This window comes from Sphaerulina musiva (genome assembly GCF_000320565.1).
Source record: "Sphaerulina musiva SO2202 unplaced genomic scaffold SEPMUscaffold_4, whole genome shotgun sequence".
In the NCBI taxonomy this organism is placed as follows: domain Eukaryota; kingdom Fungi; phylum Ascomycota; class Dothideomycetes; order Mycosphaerellales; family Mycosphaerellaceae; genus Sphaerulina; species Sphaerulina musiva.
In genome coordinates, this window is record NW_016017386.1 from 1523278 (window position 1) to 1538258 (window position 14981).

General features: G+C 51.9%; 9 protein-coding genes across 9 annotated transcripts; 3 read left to right on the plus strand and 6 right to left on the minus strand.

Moving 5' to 3' along the window:
* Positions 1 to 71: 71 nt before the first annotated feature.
* Positions 72 to 1109, minus strand: SEPMUDRAFT_163274 (uncharacterized protein). The gene is made up of 2 exons (XM_016908044.1): positions 1030 to 1109; positions 72 to 979 (listed from the first exon to the last, which is right to left on the minus strand). Exons 1-2 carry the CDS (start codon positions 1102 to 1104, stop codon positions 623 to 625), a joined length of 432 nt encoding a protein of 143 aa, XP_016761722.1. The 5' UTR covers positions 1105 to 1109; the 3' UTR covers positions 72 to 622.
* Positions 1110 to 2247: 1138 nt separating this feature from the next.
* On the plus strand, positions 2248 to 3554 carry SEPMUDRAFT_84605 (uncharacterized protein). The gene is made up of 4 exons (XM_016910357.1): positions 2248 to 2328; positions 2377 to 2646; positions 2700 to 2951; positions 3018 to 3554. Exons 2-4 carry the CDS (start codon positions 2419 to 2421, stop codon positions 3459 to 3461), a joined length of 924 nt encoding a protein of 307 aa, XP_016761723.1. The 5' UTR covers positions 2248 to 2328; positions 2377 to 2418; the 3' UTR covers positions 3462 to 3554.
* A 351-nt stretch (positions 3555 to 3905) lies between these two features.
* Positions 3906 to 5225, minus strand: SEPMUDRAFT_132868 (DUF1295-domain-containing protein). The gene is made up of 2 exons (XM_016902518.1): positions 4521 to 5225; positions 3906 to 4461 (listed from the first exon to the last, which is right to left on the minus strand). The coding sequence occupies exons 1-2, from the start codon at positions 5134 to 5136 to the stop codon at positions 4031 to 4033; spliced, it is 1047 nt and encodes a 348-aa protein (XP_016761724.1). The 5' UTR covers positions 5137 to 5225; the 3' UTR covers positions 3906 to 4030.
* A 272-nt stretch (positions 5226 to 5497) lies between these two features.
* Positions 5498 to 7010, plus strand: SEPMUDRAFT_64695 (uncharacterized protein; the record flags this gene model as incomplete). The annotated part of the gene is made up of 3 exons (XM_016909687.1): positions 5498 to 5626; positions 5685 to 6326; positions 6569 to 7010. The coding sequence occupies 2 exons, from the start codon at positions 5498 to 5500 to the stop codon at positions 6279 to 6281; spliced, it is 726 nt and encodes a 241-aa protein (XP_016761725.1). The 3' UTR covers positions 6282 to 6326; positions 6569 to 7010.
* On the minus strand, positions 5659 to 8593 carry SEPMUDRAFT_84612 (MFS general substrate transporter). The gene is made up of 2 exons (XM_016910358.1): positions 6983 to 8593; positions 5659 to 6926 (listed from the first exon to the last, which is right to left on the minus strand). The coding sequence occupies exons 1-2, from the start codon at positions 8478 to 8480 to the stop codon at positions 6772 to 6774; spliced, it is 1653 nt and encodes a 550-aa protein (XP_016761726.1). The 5' UTR covers positions 8481 to 8593; the 3' UTR covers positions 5659 to 6771.
* A 696-nt stretch (positions 8594 to 9289) lies between these two features.
* SEPMUDRAFT_84616 (uncharacterized protein) lies at positions 9290 to 10487 on the minus strand. The gene has a single exon (XM_016910359.1). The coding sequence runs from the start codon at positions 9736 to 9738 to the stop codon at positions 9352 to 9354; it is 387 nt and encodes a 128-aa protein (XP_016761728.1). The 5' UTR covers positions 9739 to 10487; the 3' UTR covers positions 9290 to 9351.
* SEPMUDRAFT_64701 (metalloprotease) lies at positions 9290 to 10505 on the minus strand (the record flags this gene model as incomplete). The annotated part of the gene is made up of 1 exon (XM_016909688.1): positions 9290 to 10505. One exon carries the CDS (start codon positions 10503 to 10505, stop codon positions 9789 to 9791), a length of 717 nt encoding a protein of 238 aa, XP_016761727.1. The 3' UTR covers positions 9290 to 9788.
* Positions 10506 to 10980: 475 nt separating this feature from the next.
* Positions 10981 to 12365, minus strand: SEPMUDRAFT_84618 (kinase-like protein). Its single transcript, XM_016910360.1, has 2 exons — positions 12288 to 12365; positions 10981 to 12215 (listed from the first exon to the last, which is right to left on the minus strand). Exon 2 carries the CDS (start codon positions 12153 to 12155, stop codon positions 11130 to 11132), a length of 1026 nt encoding a protein of 341 aa, XP_016761729.1. The 5' UTR covers positions 12156 to 12215; positions 12288 to 12365; the 3' UTR covers positions 10981 to 11129.
* Positions 12366 to 12691: 326 nt separating this feature from the next.
* On the plus strand, positions 12692 to 14489 carry SEPMUDRAFT_64709 (TIP41-domain-containing protein; the record flags this gene model as incomplete). Its single annotated transcript, XM_016909689.1, has 1 exon — positions 12692 to 14489. The coding sequence occupies one exon, from the start codon at positions 12692 to 12694 to the stop codon at positions 13523 to 13525; it is 834 nt and encodes a 277-aa protein (XP_016761730.1). The 3' UTR covers positions 13526 to 14489.
* Positions 14490 to 14981: the final 492 nt, after the last annotated feature.

The following is a 14981-nucleotide window of genomic DNA, read 5'->3' on the forward strand; positions in this document are numbered from 1 at the left end:
GACGACGCGAGAGAGAGAGAGAGAGAGAGAGAGAGTAGATGGACAAAATCTTGCGTTGTATTCGTTCCAGCGTTCAGACGTGCATGGATGACTGCGGATTACGGGGCACCTACCTACAGCAAGGGTACTGTCAGTATTAGCGGGAGCGTGAGCTGACGTTCAAGGTATCGTCTTCATTGATGCCAAGATATATTGACTCTGCTATTCTCTCTTTGCGAGTCCGGGGCTCTGACAGCATTTTTGTATGATCTGCTGTTCCCCAAGTCAGTAATTGTTGATTTGCGCTCAAGTTTGGCATCGGGTGCTTGACCGAGAACAGCCGTGCAATCAAGTAGTCGTGGAAAGTTGCCCAATATCGAAGCATATCCAGTCGCATTGGCCATCTGTTCCCTCGCCAAGACCCAGCTCTGAGTCCAAGGATCGGAGCACTTCTCCAAATTTCTGTCTACTGCATTCCTCGCAAATGCTCGTTGAGCATACTGTAAGCCAATGGATGTTACGCCGCAAGACAGCTCTTCCCCGTTGCCGGGCGGGTTTGTGCAGCGCCAGCGCCATGCAATCACCGCCTGTTGAGACGCTTTGTGTGATGCCAGTCGCGTGATCTGAACTAAGCTGTCGCTCTTCAACCCTCCACCTCCTTGCTTCTCTCCTTCAAGAAGTTAGCCAGCCATTCGAGCGGCTTCTCTGGTTCATAGACGGCCAGATACTTCATTCCTTCCAGCAGATGTGGCGTGACATTGGTGTTGAGGTACTGTCTCGTGGGCCCGCCGTGGGCGACGGGCTTCTCGGGTCGTGCTAGAGGTTGAGGAGGCATTGAGCTTGGTCGAGCTGTCGCGCCTGTGGGAGGAGTTGCGACGCCAGGCGCGATGATCGAAAGGTGTTCGGACATGCCCAGTGGCGCTGGATTGTCTGATATGGACTGTGGAGGGGGATTGGGATCTGTCGGGTCCGCCACTTGCTGTATGCTATTCAAAGTGGTCTGTGGAGTGGTTAGACGATGGAAGCGGAATTGAGGTTGGTAAGACATACTTCTGCGGGCAGCTCCTCTTTCATGTCGACGTCGCCGTTGACGACGGGCGTGCCGTTGGTGTCGGGATCAGCCATTGTGAGCAGCGGATGGATGTGTGGTGTGTTGGTCGTCGAAGTAGCGTAGACGCGTCGCGCTGCATCTCGAAAGTGAAGCCCAGGAAGCGCGCCAAGAGCCAGTCCCCACTTTTCAAACGACTTCTCCCGCCTTCTAGACGCTCTCTTCTGCATATAACAATGTAAACACTTTTATGCTGCTACAGCGTAAGGCTTGCGGCAGTGAATGAGCTATGATTGCTCAAGCGAGAGAATAAGCCGTAGTCGCTCGAGCAAGTGAATGAAAAGCATCCAACGGCAAGGGGCAGTCCGGAGCACAAGAAAGCGCACGGCTTCGACAGCAGCGGCAGGATGAGGCCATCACGAGCAAAGAAACACTTCAAGACCAAGAAGAGCACTCGTATGAAGATGAAGATCATCACGCTGGTCCGTTTCCCACAAGCGCGTTGCTCATTCAAGAGCCCGCTCGGTTTGATTGGACTGCCATCCACCAGAATGCTCTGGTCTTCACCCCAAGCAGCAGAATGGTGATATAACACCGTGGAGACGGCCGTCGTACGGATTTATGTAGAGTCAGAACGCCTTGGATCATGCTCCTGTTCTGCTTTCAATGCAGTCTTGGTAGGTATCACGAAGTACAATGGGGAAACTGGAGCACAATGCCTTTTCAGTCCGGTGAGTTGCAAAAATGGTCAGCTACGTGATTTTCTGTGAGGAGAGCACTGAGATTCGGCAGTCTGCGGCCCGTTCGATTTCGTGAGCAGAGACGTTGTCTATGTGCGAATACATAGTCAATACTGCTTCACCGGAGTAATCTTCTAGAAGGCTTGCTTGCTCCGCTCCGTTGGGAAACAGCAGTGAGAACGTTGCTATGATTCGTCATGCGCCAAAATGCTACGGCTAGTTCCGGATTGAGCTTCCGTGACTGGTTTTCTACGTGTTTACGGCCGCTTCCAGCTTCGTCTTCCCCTCTACACACAAGACACTTCGCCTTCAGCATTCTCCGCGCGTCTTCAACACATTTTCGCTCGTTCTTACCGCGCGCTTGACTTCTGCTGCTAGCGACCAACGTACCACTCGTTGAAAACATGCCGCCCAAAGGTGCCCAACAGGTATGTCCTGGCGCCACTCCTGAGTCCTGACTTCAAAATGTCGCTTACTAGGAAACAGAAGGCCAAGGCGGCCGCTCGAAAAACTGTCCCAACGACGCCAACGAGGCCAAAGGCGAAGGTCCAGGCAAGGTCTGTTTCAGAATCGGAGTCAGAGTCCGAAGATGAGGAGGGTGACGAGGAGGAGCATGAGACTCCTTCGAGAAAGACGCCATTGGCAACACCCATGAAGTCGCCGGTGAAAACACCTAGGAGCCGGCAGAAGCCACGGTCGCAAACCATCGAGTTTGCGCTGCTTGGAAAATTCAACGAAGGCGACGAAGCTGCCGAAACTCCGATAGTTGACGTGAGTGTCGGCAACGAAGAGCAACAAGCAGAGGCGAAGAAGAAGGGCGGCGGCTTTGAGAAACTTGTCAAGCTTGACTCGGCCAACAAGTTTGAGGTGCTGAAGACCGTAAGTTACCTCGAAGAATCCGGACTACTTCGTGGTACTAATTATATCTCTAGTTCATGCTCACAGAAGGGCCCGATGAGGGCTGTCAGGTGATTCTCATCCGTCCAGCAAAGCCGTTCGATTTTCTGGGCCTGCCAAAAAATCCCCGTGCCATCATCTTCGAGTACTACTTTGCCAATCAAGGCATAGTTGGCAGCGCAATCAGCCTCGACGGAAAGCGCAAAGGTCTCGTGAACGACATCTATGCCAAGACGTATTCATCTGAGTTCAAGAGTCGCGTCGGACTTCTCAGTGTCAACAAGGAGGTATCCGCCCCCCTACATCCAACTCATACTCACTCGTGATATATCCTAACCTTCTCTCCTTCTTAGATCTACAGCGAAGCCGTTTCAGTATTCTACTCTCGGCCCATCCGCTTCGAATCCACCTCAGCAGTCATGGATTTCATGGCCCAAATCGAAACCTCCATCCGCCTGCGCCTCGTCAACATACACATAAAAACCTACCAAAAGTCCTCGGCGCGCAACGCCCTCAGTCTCCTGGCCGAATGCAAGAATCTGGTCCGTCTCCACTTCGAAACCGGAGTCTTCTCCGAAGGCGATCCCAAGAAGTGCGCCAAATCGCTGTATACCGATGCACACAAGTTCTTGCAGACGATCGGCGTGGCCAAAGGCCGCAAAGACGCGGGAGTGGATGTGTTGAGCTTCGACAAGGGTGCTCTCACTTTCAAGGACAAAGATGGCAAGTCCATCAAGCCTTGGTCGGAACAGATGGTGCAGGAGATGAAGGAGAGTTTGAAAGACAAGTTGAAGTGAGCTCAACCTTACTCTCTTTTGCTACCTCTCTTGCCCATCTCCTGTTCCATACAAAAGCAAAGCGTTGATTCGGTTTCTGGTGGACGTTTCTAGCAGCAGCCCGTCGGGAACTATGATGTGGACCTGCGTGTGTGGGTCCAGTGTCTTTGGACACCTCTGTACGGGAATTTTTGAGGCCAGGCAGGCTCAGAGGAGGGAATTGAAGGAGTTGGAGGAGTTGGGACTGGACGCGTTGCAAGTCCTTGCGGTTGCGAGGTTTAGGTTTTGAACCCTACCGGATGGAGAGGGATGTACTAGGTACTTCTTTCTAGTATGGAGATGTGCTGAAATAATTGAACGCTCGTTTGACATCTTGCTGTTGCATCCGTGATGTGAAGTAATTCTTTTTTCTCCCTCTTTCCCATAATATAGCGATGATCATACTTGATGTGAGTGATTAATGGTGTGGTATTAGAGGTAAATTCTTCCCTGATCGTACAATATATCATCAAATCTATATGGACAATCGCGTCCAGGTCATGCATGATACAACGCTCAAATGTCATAGCTTTCGTTAGGCCTTTTCCAGTTCAGTTCAGCGGCTCAGTACTTTGTCTATTTCCTCCACCGCCACCGCCATTGCTCTCGGATCGTCCCTCCTCGGCTTGACTCTCCCTGACGGCATCTTTGTCCGCATGCTTCGCAGGGTCAAACACATATATAGGAAATTCGAGGCCGACGGTTCTCTTGACGAAGACGGGTAATTTTCTCCAGATCGCCGGAGGCATGGGGAACATGATGCTGGTGTCGTGGAGGTACTTCTCATACGCGTGCCATCCCGTTCCCTTCTCATAACGCTTCTTCGCGCCAGGCCGCTCCTGGAGAGTAAGGCCCGAGACGAACATGAGTAAGACGGTGAGGAGAATGAAACCCACGCAGGAAGCGTACAGAGCGGCATATGCACCGGAGCCAGAGGGAATCGTGCCGTAAGATGCTGGAGTCACGGCGATGATGTAGATGGCTGTGTGCGTGTTAGCGTATTTTTCAATGCGGCATTGTTGAGCGGCAGAACAAACTTACACACTTGCACCATAATCTCTGCAAAGTAATTGGGATGACGACTGTATTTCCAAAAACCAGTGTCGCACACTGCACCCGGCTCTTTGCCAGGCCCTTGCTTGAATCGGTACTTCTGGACATCACTCACAGCCTCGAGACCGAAATGCAGCACAAACCAGATAATGGCAAAGATATCCGTCGCCTTGCCAAAGCTCGGCTGCGGATACTGCCGTACGTTCGGGCTGTTCAAAATCGTGACGGGCATCGACACCGTCCAGACCCAGATCATCTGAAACACCCAGAAGCCCAAAAAGGAGAAAAACTTGTCCCGCTTGTCGTCGAATCGGTCATCTTTCCCCGTCTTCAAGATGCGGAAGAGGAGGAAGCCCGAGAGTCGTGTGGCCCAGAGCATGAGCATTAAACTTGTGATGATTTGACGAGCATTGGTGGTGCCGGACAGTGCCAAGGTGAGAATTCCCAGGAGGACGAAGTTGCTGCCGCCCATGAAGTCGGTGAGCTTGTCGAACTTGAAGGAGAATGCAAAAGCGAAGCCGATGAGCTGGTAGGCCACGGTGACGAGGAGAGTGATGGCCAGGTAGTAGTTGTCCAACACGTGGACTGCTGCGTGAGTGGGCATATTGGCGAATCCCTTTTGGACTGCTGTCCCTTTTCCTGATTCCTGTGTAGATGAAACTACTGTAAAGTACCAGAAGTACTACTTTTGTTATTGGAAATCTAACGGGGACACCAGAGGCCCCAAAGCCCGACAGCAGGAGGCGGTCGGTGTATTATAGTACAAAGCATTCTCTAGAGGGACGTGTAGCAAAAGCCAGCGTCGTCATAGAGTAGGACTAGCCTACTGTGAAGGCTTGGCAGATAGAGACACATGACTCGCGCTACCGCCCAGGCGCACCCCTCGAACAACAACTTCCACCTTCCACCTGCCACCTTCCACCTTCCATCCTCCACTGCTCTCACTGCACCACAGCCTCAACAACATGCCGCACGGTATAAACTCGCGGGCATCAGCTGCAGAAAAGGCTGCCCGGAAGGCCGTCATCAACGAGAGAAAGCGCGCAAGAAAGGCACGCAACAAACTCATCAAGACGCTGCCCCAAATCACAGAGGTAATACGAGTTTCCTCCATGATGAAGAAGCGACAGGTAGGTACTGACTGCAGGTAAGCATCATCTCCTGTCTTTCCAGCTCGCCCACTTTGGCGATGACACGAAGCCGAATGAGTGGTTTGTGGATCGTGACCAGGCGCTCAATTTCGAGCCGGAATATGAGCAAGAGGACGATGGTCTGGGATACTATGATGATGGCGTCAAGCGCACTCTCACCGATGAGCAGATTGCTGTCTTTCGACGCAAGGAATTGTGGCAGATGAAGCGAGATCAGGAGTCGCAGTACCAAGAAGACCTCGAAGGACAGAGCGCCGGTGCGGCATCGCCGGCTTCAGACGTTTCCAGTCTTGAAGACGAGCTGCTGCAATATGCCACTGTGCAGCGTAAGCAGCAAATACATGCATCAGCACCGACTGTACCAATAGAGCGAATAGAGCGAAAACCTTCACACAGCGGTCGAAGCGAAACAAATTCAATCTCGAGCGACCCAAAGAAGCGCAAGCGGGCCCAAGAAGTGCCGTATGACCAACGACACAAGCGCCAATGGGAAGGCTACATTCACGATCATGACCCCATCGAAGGATCGGTCACGCACCGCCGCTTGGCACGGGAAATGGACAACCAGCAGGAAGAGACCGTCGAGCTGGACTATTGACCATTGACCGGGAAAGAAGCATTGAAGTATTCGTCAATGCCAGTGGTACGTGCTCATCATTCTCCAACTTGCACAGCCCCTTCACATGATGAGAAAACCAGTCATCCTTAGACTGAAAGCTGGGCGGATTACCTATTCTGGATTTGGCTTCGGTACTTATCCGCTGTCGGACTCGCACTGGCTACTGTCGACAGTCTAATCTTCTCTCTGATACCGAGCAACCGTAGTGTTCCACTTGCACGCACTGTAGTCTTCCATGGACACGTCCAAATGCTGACAGAGTATAGCTCATGAGTCGATTGGCAAGGCAATCAGTATATGACCGACGTGGAGTGACCGGCGATTTCTAGGGCACGCAACGAGATAATATCGTGCTGATGCACTGCTAGCTAGAATCGAAAGAATGGCGCTGCTTTGAAGAAATTTATTCGTGGTTGTCGTCGCTGGCTACCAGAAGGACAGACTGACTTTGGCACTGAGTGGATGAGTCCTAGTGGCCGCCGACACTGGACTCGACGTACTTCCAGTACGTCTTCGCAGAACCTCGCCGCAGATCTTTGCCTTTCCAAACCAACAAGACAAACGTACCCATACAAATCAGTGCCAGAAACCCAGCGAGTATGAAGCAGTTCTGAAGGCCCATGTCTGATGGCAGAAGTCAGCATATCTTTCAGACCGGATCGGATACATGATGAACTTACTGGTATACCATGGAGTAATTGCGTAGCTGAAGCCGAATCCAATAGTGTTGCGGATGATGATGACACTGGCCATGCTTTCGAGGCTGATCTCTTTGAAGCAATCAATGGCATAAGAAAGACCGATGCCACCTCCAACGACCACGCCGAACACCATCATGCCAAGTCCGAATGCCAGTCCGCTCCAGTGGATGCCATGGGCGGCGCCGACACCCCAAGTGATCAGACCCGCTGCAGAGAACACACCAGCCATGGCTAGAGGATATAGTCGATGCTCGGGCTCTCGAATTCCATTGTTTCGCCTTGCGAAATAGAGCGCCACCCGGTCAGAAAAGAAACCAGACCACAAGCAGCCGAAGATGGCGCCTATCAATGGTCCCACGTAAATGCATCCAACGAGAGCAGCTCGCCAATTATAAGGGCTCGCACTGAGTACTGGACTGGCTGTACCATTCAGCACATTGTACCAGGACAAGTTGATGCCGTAGATAAATCCTGCCCAGGCAACGTTGGGAAAGCGGACGATGATGAGGAGCGGTCGGTACATCATGACGAACATCTGCTTCCAAGAGGGACTCCCAGGCACCCTTCGGAACCAGACTAGCTTCGATACATAAGATCGTGGTTCTGGGAAGGTTGGTGGAGATCCATGTTCCTTCTCTGACGCATTGCTAGGCGTCGTGATCGTAGATTGTACATGATTGGCCTTCTCCTCGCTGCTCAGGGCCAAGTCAGGAACACTGTCAGCGGGGGACTGCACCTCAACGCCCTCGACCGTGTTGCGGAAATACATCGTCTCCTCCATTCCAAAGAAGAGAATGACCAATGCTACTGAAGCAATGATCGCACCCGCGTACATGGTCGGCCGCCAGCCAAGACCGTCGTCCATCCATCCTGCGATCAATGGCGCGATGAAGTTGGATCCAAACAGAGTTAGGACGTAGGTCGACATCCAGGTGCCTCTGTCATGCGCGAAGAAGACATCTGAGATTGAAATTTCCGGCAACGCCTCGATGGGCGCGCAGACAATTCCAATGATGACACGGTGCGCATACCACGTTCCCGCCGACGTCGAGTGTGCAGTCCACACCATTATGGGGATGGTAAACAAGACGGAAACCAAATAGATGCCCCGTCTGCCATATCCCGTCGCAATCGCCTGCCAAAAGAGACAGGCCCAGCCCAAGAACAGAAACATGACTCCATTGCCCTGCACCAGATCTGCCGTCGAAATCCCCGTATCGCGCGTGATGTCGGCGATGACGGAGTAGTGTAATGTGGTGGGAATGCCGACTCCCAGTGTATAGACTAGCACCATGGCCAACGACCAGAACTTCCTCTTTTGTGACCAATTCAAGGGATCCTCGGGGTCTTTGCTGGGTTGGGGAACGAGAACGATGTCGGGTCGGTTTCCGGCGTGTCTTCCATGACTTTCGTGATCGCCTAGGTCGACCAGGTGAACTGTGCCGGGGACGACGTCTGCTGTGTATGGAGGTGCCATGGTTGGCGGGGATGGTGGTGGGAACAGTTTGGACTGGTCAAGCACGAGATAGAGAGGGGAGAAAGGGTGTTTAATGGAAGGGTAGGTAGATGGATGAATGCCGTGAATGCCAGCCGCAAAATGCAAACATTATAATTATAATCATAACAACATCTGTCTATCTCTTCAATGACTGTAACCAGGTATCCGGGAAAAGTCAAGTTGTATTAATGCCTAATGCCTACGCCGACGGCCGTAGGCGGTTTCTTCGCAAAGATAGATAGAGTTGATCGTATACTGTAAGATTTCTTTGGAGCAACTGTGAATTGCTGAGCTTTCATGGCCTTATCTAGGGTTAGATATCAGTAACCATTACATGGATGATCGGATTGCCTGGTTGGGTGCGGGCGCTGGGGGGGTTTGATCCTTGCAGGGGTGTGTGCGTTCAACGATAGATACTGTAGATGAAATGGATGGATGCCAATGGATGGGATGAGCTGCATAGGCATAGGCATAGGCATATCATTCATACCTTATGCAAGTAGGCCGGGGGAAGGAAAAGATAGGCCATTATCTCAACTACCTACCTATACCAAGTACCTCATCGTGTTGCTTCTATACCTACAGTACCTAGGTATAGGTACCTTTGGATCGTCTTCTTCATGCTTGTGTACTAATGGGTTTTGGGCTATAGCTTTTTTTTTCTCATCTTATTTGAATGCTGGTCGGCATATATATGAACGGTACACAAGGTCAGGTAGATAGGTAGGCTTGGGGGTTGGGCTGTATAGTAGGCTAGCTCAGCGTTCTAGTTGTCTGTCTGTCCGTCCGTCTGTTTGTCCGTCTATTGCTACCTGACCCCTAACTCCCTAATTCTGCCTTCTTCAATTCTTCAACGCTCCTTGTGCCTTACAGGTACACTTTCGACTTCTTTCTCTCTACGCATACGTCTACCACAGATTCTGCCTCTACAGTTTCGTGGAGAGTATGTAGTTAGGCTTGTCCCGAAATCTAGACCTCGACTCGTGAGACTGGGGTTGTCCATAGCATGGCTTGCTTCATCGCTAGCCTTGTTCACATCTGGCCACTGCAGAAAAGTATCGCGCCTTACAGACTGCGTGCTCGCAGGGTGGTTCACAGTTGTCTTTACTGCCGGACTGGCTGCTACTCCCGCAGGATGATGTGCCAATTTGAGCACGCGCGTTGAGCACATTCCCCCCATGTGATGACCTCTCAATCCTGTAGAGTGTATATCATACGCAGATTCTGAATCCCACATCTCCTCCTATTCAGGAACTCATTCCCTCTTCTTCCTCCTCCTCCTCTCCCTCACTTATAAATCTCATCAAACGGCCTCGTATCATTGAAACAACTATCCCACACCTCATTCACCACCCTCACCGCCTGCACATCATCCTTACACGCCGGCCTCGCCGCCACACTCAACGCGGCCCTCCTCCGCACACATTCCTGCAACTGCTGCGTAAAATTCCCCCACTGATGCCTCGTGAGAAACTCTCTCGTGAACCGACACTCCCCACTCAACATGCTCGCGCGAATTTCCATGCACGCCGCATGTCGCAAATCCAAGGGATCGAGTTTAAAGCGCAAATGATCGTACGCGTGTACCATTTCGTGCGCGAGCGTGTCTTCCAAATGTCCGCGATTGCGGAAATGGTTGGCGCATAATAAAATCCCGTGGTCGATGCTGAAGCCGCCGGATTGTTGGGTCGTGCAGCGTCTGCATCGGACGTTGTGGGGCCCGATGGCTGCGGCGCCGTTGGCGGGGCCGAGGAGGTTGATTTGGTGTTGGAGAAAGGTGATGATTGGGGAGGCTTTGAAGAGCCATTTGACGTCTGCTTCGGCGCGCGCGATGTCGCGGGATTCGTTGCGGAGGTCGCGTTCGGCGAAGTAGGCGGAGCGGACTTCGGGCGTGGAGGTGTTGGTGAGGATGGAGAAGAAGTTGGACCATGTGAGATAGGTTTGTTTGTCTTCGGTGGAGGGGGATGAGGAGGAGGCGGAGGAGGGGGCGGGGTTGATGGGCATTGTTGCTGATGAAGATGTCATGGCGGGCGACTTGGGAGGATCAGAATAGCTTGTCCTCAATTACAAGGTATGGTTATAGAGTAGGAGGTAGGTAAACGAAAGTTTGGAAGTCGAGCTTCACTTCACCTCGCAGTTCGGAGGTCGGCCCGCTCCCGAGGAATCCCACGCCGAGTCGCCAAGAAGATGCTAAGGTACTACCTACGAGCCAAATCGCTTGGGATCAGTCTTTATTCTAATGTCTGAGGTGAACGGCAAGAAAGCTCTGCATCTCATGGTGCCTCGCTACCTCTTCATAGGTCATCCGAATAAGCTGCTGCGGCGAAATGCTCTTATTGGTGGAAGACGACAGACATATGCAGACGGGACGGCCAGAGATGAAGCTCGAGTCCTCTGATTGCAAAGAAATTTTTGCATACCTAAGCATTCAACACAATATACCTACATTGGATGCATAATCGAAGCAGTCGAATTTGGTGCTATGCCTCCCAACGCCGGTGCTGGTGCTCATTATATCAGATCCATCTGTCCCATGCATAGGCGCCATCATCTCAATTAATCCCAAAGCACGCATGTGAGAAACTGTCGTGTATCATTTATCTTTCCACTTCCATTAACCATCTGATATCAATCCTTCCTCCCACCACTCGTCCTCTGATAATGTCTCTCACCCTTGACGCAATGCTTCAATATCCACGGATGTTGTTCCACTTCCTCTAAACCGATCCTCTTATCCGGATCGAGCACCAGTAACCGCTTGATCAAATCCTTGGCCTCGGCAGATACAAACCCCGGAACGGTCATCTCACACCTCGCAATCCTCCTCTGGGTCATGACAGGTGTATCCTCAAACGGTGCTTCTCCCACCAAAAACTCATATGTGAGAACGCCCAAACTCCACAGATCCACTTTCTCATCATACCAATTCTCGTCTCTCCCGGGCTTGATCATCTCCGGAGGCAAGTAATCCAACGTCCCACACATTGTCTTCCTCCGGTTATTCGGCGCATGCACACTCCAGCCAAAATCACTGATTTTGATCTCCCCATGCAAGCCCACGAGAATATTCTCGGGCTTAATATCCCGATGCATGACATGTTTTTTATGCAAATATTTCAAGGCACTCGCCATTTGCGCAATATACTGTGCGGCCTGCCATTCGGGAAACCTCTGCGCTTTTCTCAAATGTTTGTACAATTCTCCCTTGCCGGCGAATTCCAAAATGAGGAAGATGCGTTTGGTGTCGTGGAAGTGGCCGTACAAGCGGAGGATGTTGGGGTGGGCGAGATTGGATTGGATTTCGATCTCTCGCCGCACCTGTTTTTCCACCTTGCCCGCCGAGAGTTCGGATTTGTGGAGGACTTTGAGCGCACATACGAAGCCTGTGGTGCGCTCGCGCGCGAGGTATACACGGCCGAATTTGCCTTTTCCTAGCGGTTTGCCGATTTCGAACATGCCGAGGTGGAATTGTTTGGGTCGGGAGGGCTCGACGATGGGTACGGAGAGAGGCTCGGGGTCGGAGGGGCGTGACTCGGCGGATACGCGCTGGGCGGACTGTGAAGGGAGAGTGATTTTGGTATTGTGGATGGGCTGGAGCGAGGGTTTTTGTTGGCTGGCGGCGTTGGACTGTAGTTTTTGGAGAGGCAGTTTCATGCGGGCCTGTTGAGCGGCGGCACTGAGGCTCGTGAGGGTAAGTGAGGAGGAGAGTGCGCTCTGCTGTATGCCGTGTCAGAGACGAGACGATGCCATAGCATATGAGTGGCAGTGGTAGGTCTAGGTATGTACCTTGGACTTGTGCTGAAAAGGCGCATTGGGATCGCGGTTCTCTTCTTGGATGGAGATGGCCTCGAGCCGCTTCTCCAGTATGTCCGCCATTGTTTTCAATAGCGTGAGTATGTGAGTAGGTATGTATGTGGTGTGCTGTGACGATGTCGTCAATGAATGTTCTCTGAGAGACAGAATATGATGGGCCAGGTCGTATTGCAGTACGAAGCCAGATCAACACATCCAAACAAGCGATTGGCCAGCATGGCAACCGGCTTTACCGGCGATACCATGACTGATCTACAAGAATATCTGCCAAGACTTTCCACTTCAGCCTCGTCGGACAATCACCGCCTCTCACCTCCACCGCGACGCCAACGAAGCTTTCGAAGAGAGAGACAAAAGAGACGGGGCAAAAGGGCAACATGGCCCCCAACTACGGCACCTTCTCTTCCACCTCCCCCAACGGCGTCTGGACCCTCAGCACCCGCAAACAACCCATCCTCAAAGCCGGCCCTATCGAACAACTCCACCAGGACATCGGCATTCCCATTCCCGAAATGATATTTGGCGACAACTTCGTCTCTCTCACTCACAATCCCTCCCACTTCACCCTCTCCTTCAACGCCCGCGATGCAATGGACCGCGTCAGCAAAACCGAAGAGGGCATGTTGCAGGTCGCCGTAGCAGACGAGTGGAAGGAGACGAGGAAGAACCAGGCCGACGAGGTCAAGGAGGTGGTGAAACCGTTTGACTGGAGTTATAGTACCGACTACAAGGGGACGAGCTCTTATGGTCATCCGCATCAGGGCAAAGGACAAGTGGAAGATGCTGCGGTCATTGCCTGGAAGGAGAGCGACCAGCAAACAGATCCTATTCGAACAGATCTGCTATCACGCCAGGACCCAATCCAGTTCTTTGACACGGTGGATCTGTATGAAGACGAGTTGGCAGATAACGGGATTGCCCTACTCAACATCAAAGTTCGGATGATGCCGGAGCGACTTTTGATACTGAGTCGGTATTTCTTGAGGTTGGATGGCGTGATTGTTCGCATCAGAGATACGAGAGTCTACGTAGAACACAGCACGAAGAAGATTATCCGGCAGTATACGAGCAAGGAGGAGAAATATGAGGTGGTGGCGGAAAAGTTGAAGGGTATGAGGGAAAATGTGCCCGAGGCGTTTCGAGACGTGAATAAGTTGGCTCCGATTCTTCCCATTATTGAAGATCTGACGGATGTCTTTGAGGTCGACTGAGAGGGGAGATGTGATATGTGGAAAGGGAAAATCAGCTTAGATTGCTGACTGACCTCGCGCGGATGACCTCAAAGAGTCCAGATTTGAGCGCCATCACATGGAATCCAAAGACGTGAAGGATGTTACAGGAACGAGCTATGTTAACTTGGCGGCAGGATCCTGTCCGTTCAATATGAGACGAGGGAACTAAGCATATCCAGCATCGATTATATAAAGGACCCGAGACAGGCACTGGACTACGGCTTGACTGCTGGAACTGTATGATTCACGCCACATGCACCGTCTGCATACTCAGCGTGGCTGCATATCAAGTCATGCCGAGGCAATCAGGCAACGAACAACATGGGCTGCATGGTGTTCCAAGCCGGATCCCAAACAGGTCTCTTGCCGCCGGCGAATGGCTTGAGCACAATCTCTCTGAAGCAGAGTGTACTTTGCTGGGAATCGAAACATCAAAAGTCGCACTCCTCTTGACCTTTCAGGAGCTATTGGTGGTCCGTCGAGACCTGCGTCAATCTCTGACCAATCCCGCTGCATCATCTCTTCAGTCTGGTGACGTGATCTGTCTACTGGATCGTAACGTGACTTAGAAAGACCTGCAGTGCTCGAGGAGTGCCCAGCTCGTCGTTCGCAGGTCTCTTGAAGCCACATGGAACAGTCCGGGCATCGACTACAGCGCACCTGACTGCCGCCTCGTGCACGCACTGCCTTTACATGATTTGCGCAGCGGCTGGACTCGTTTTACACGCATCATTATGACTCCAACGCAGGCTCGATGCGACAAATCCTGATAATGTGATACCTGGGCATGGGATCTCAATCTTGGCTCATAGATGAGGTATGAGGAAGGACACCTACACGGCGAGGCCGTCGGGGCTTGAAGCGATTCGTTACTACTCTGAGCCCCCATCGATATACGAAGGGCATGTTACTCATCTAGCAGACCGACAAATGTTACCATCTCCACAGATTTGGGTAGATTCTTTCATGCTGTCTTGCACTCATTTGACCTGAACCCCCCTACCTTGCAGAACGTGCAACGACCATTATGATACTGTCTCAGCTGACGAGGGAATTAATTGGTCTCTAGCTTGTGCACTGTCGACATGTGCCCGATAGCATGCAACGGACGAAATAGAAGCAACTGCGATTGGTGGGTCAACCGACTTTCTTCGGTATATATCAACAGCGAGGGCGCAATTTGCATGCTGAATATACATTCCATGCACCAGGGCAGGCAAGCTATGATACTTCGGCAAAGGTGATCGTGGTCGCTCCTCGAAGCGCGGCAGACAACCTCGTGGGAAAGTCCGGGGATGTATGGTCTACTCCACAAAGTCAATTCAGGCTGGGGTTCCCCACTGCACAGGGAATGCATATAGTCGGCTCTCAGACGGTGCTTCTGCAAGACGATGCATCGGGAATCCTGCAACTTGTTGCGTGAAACGGTGAAAGC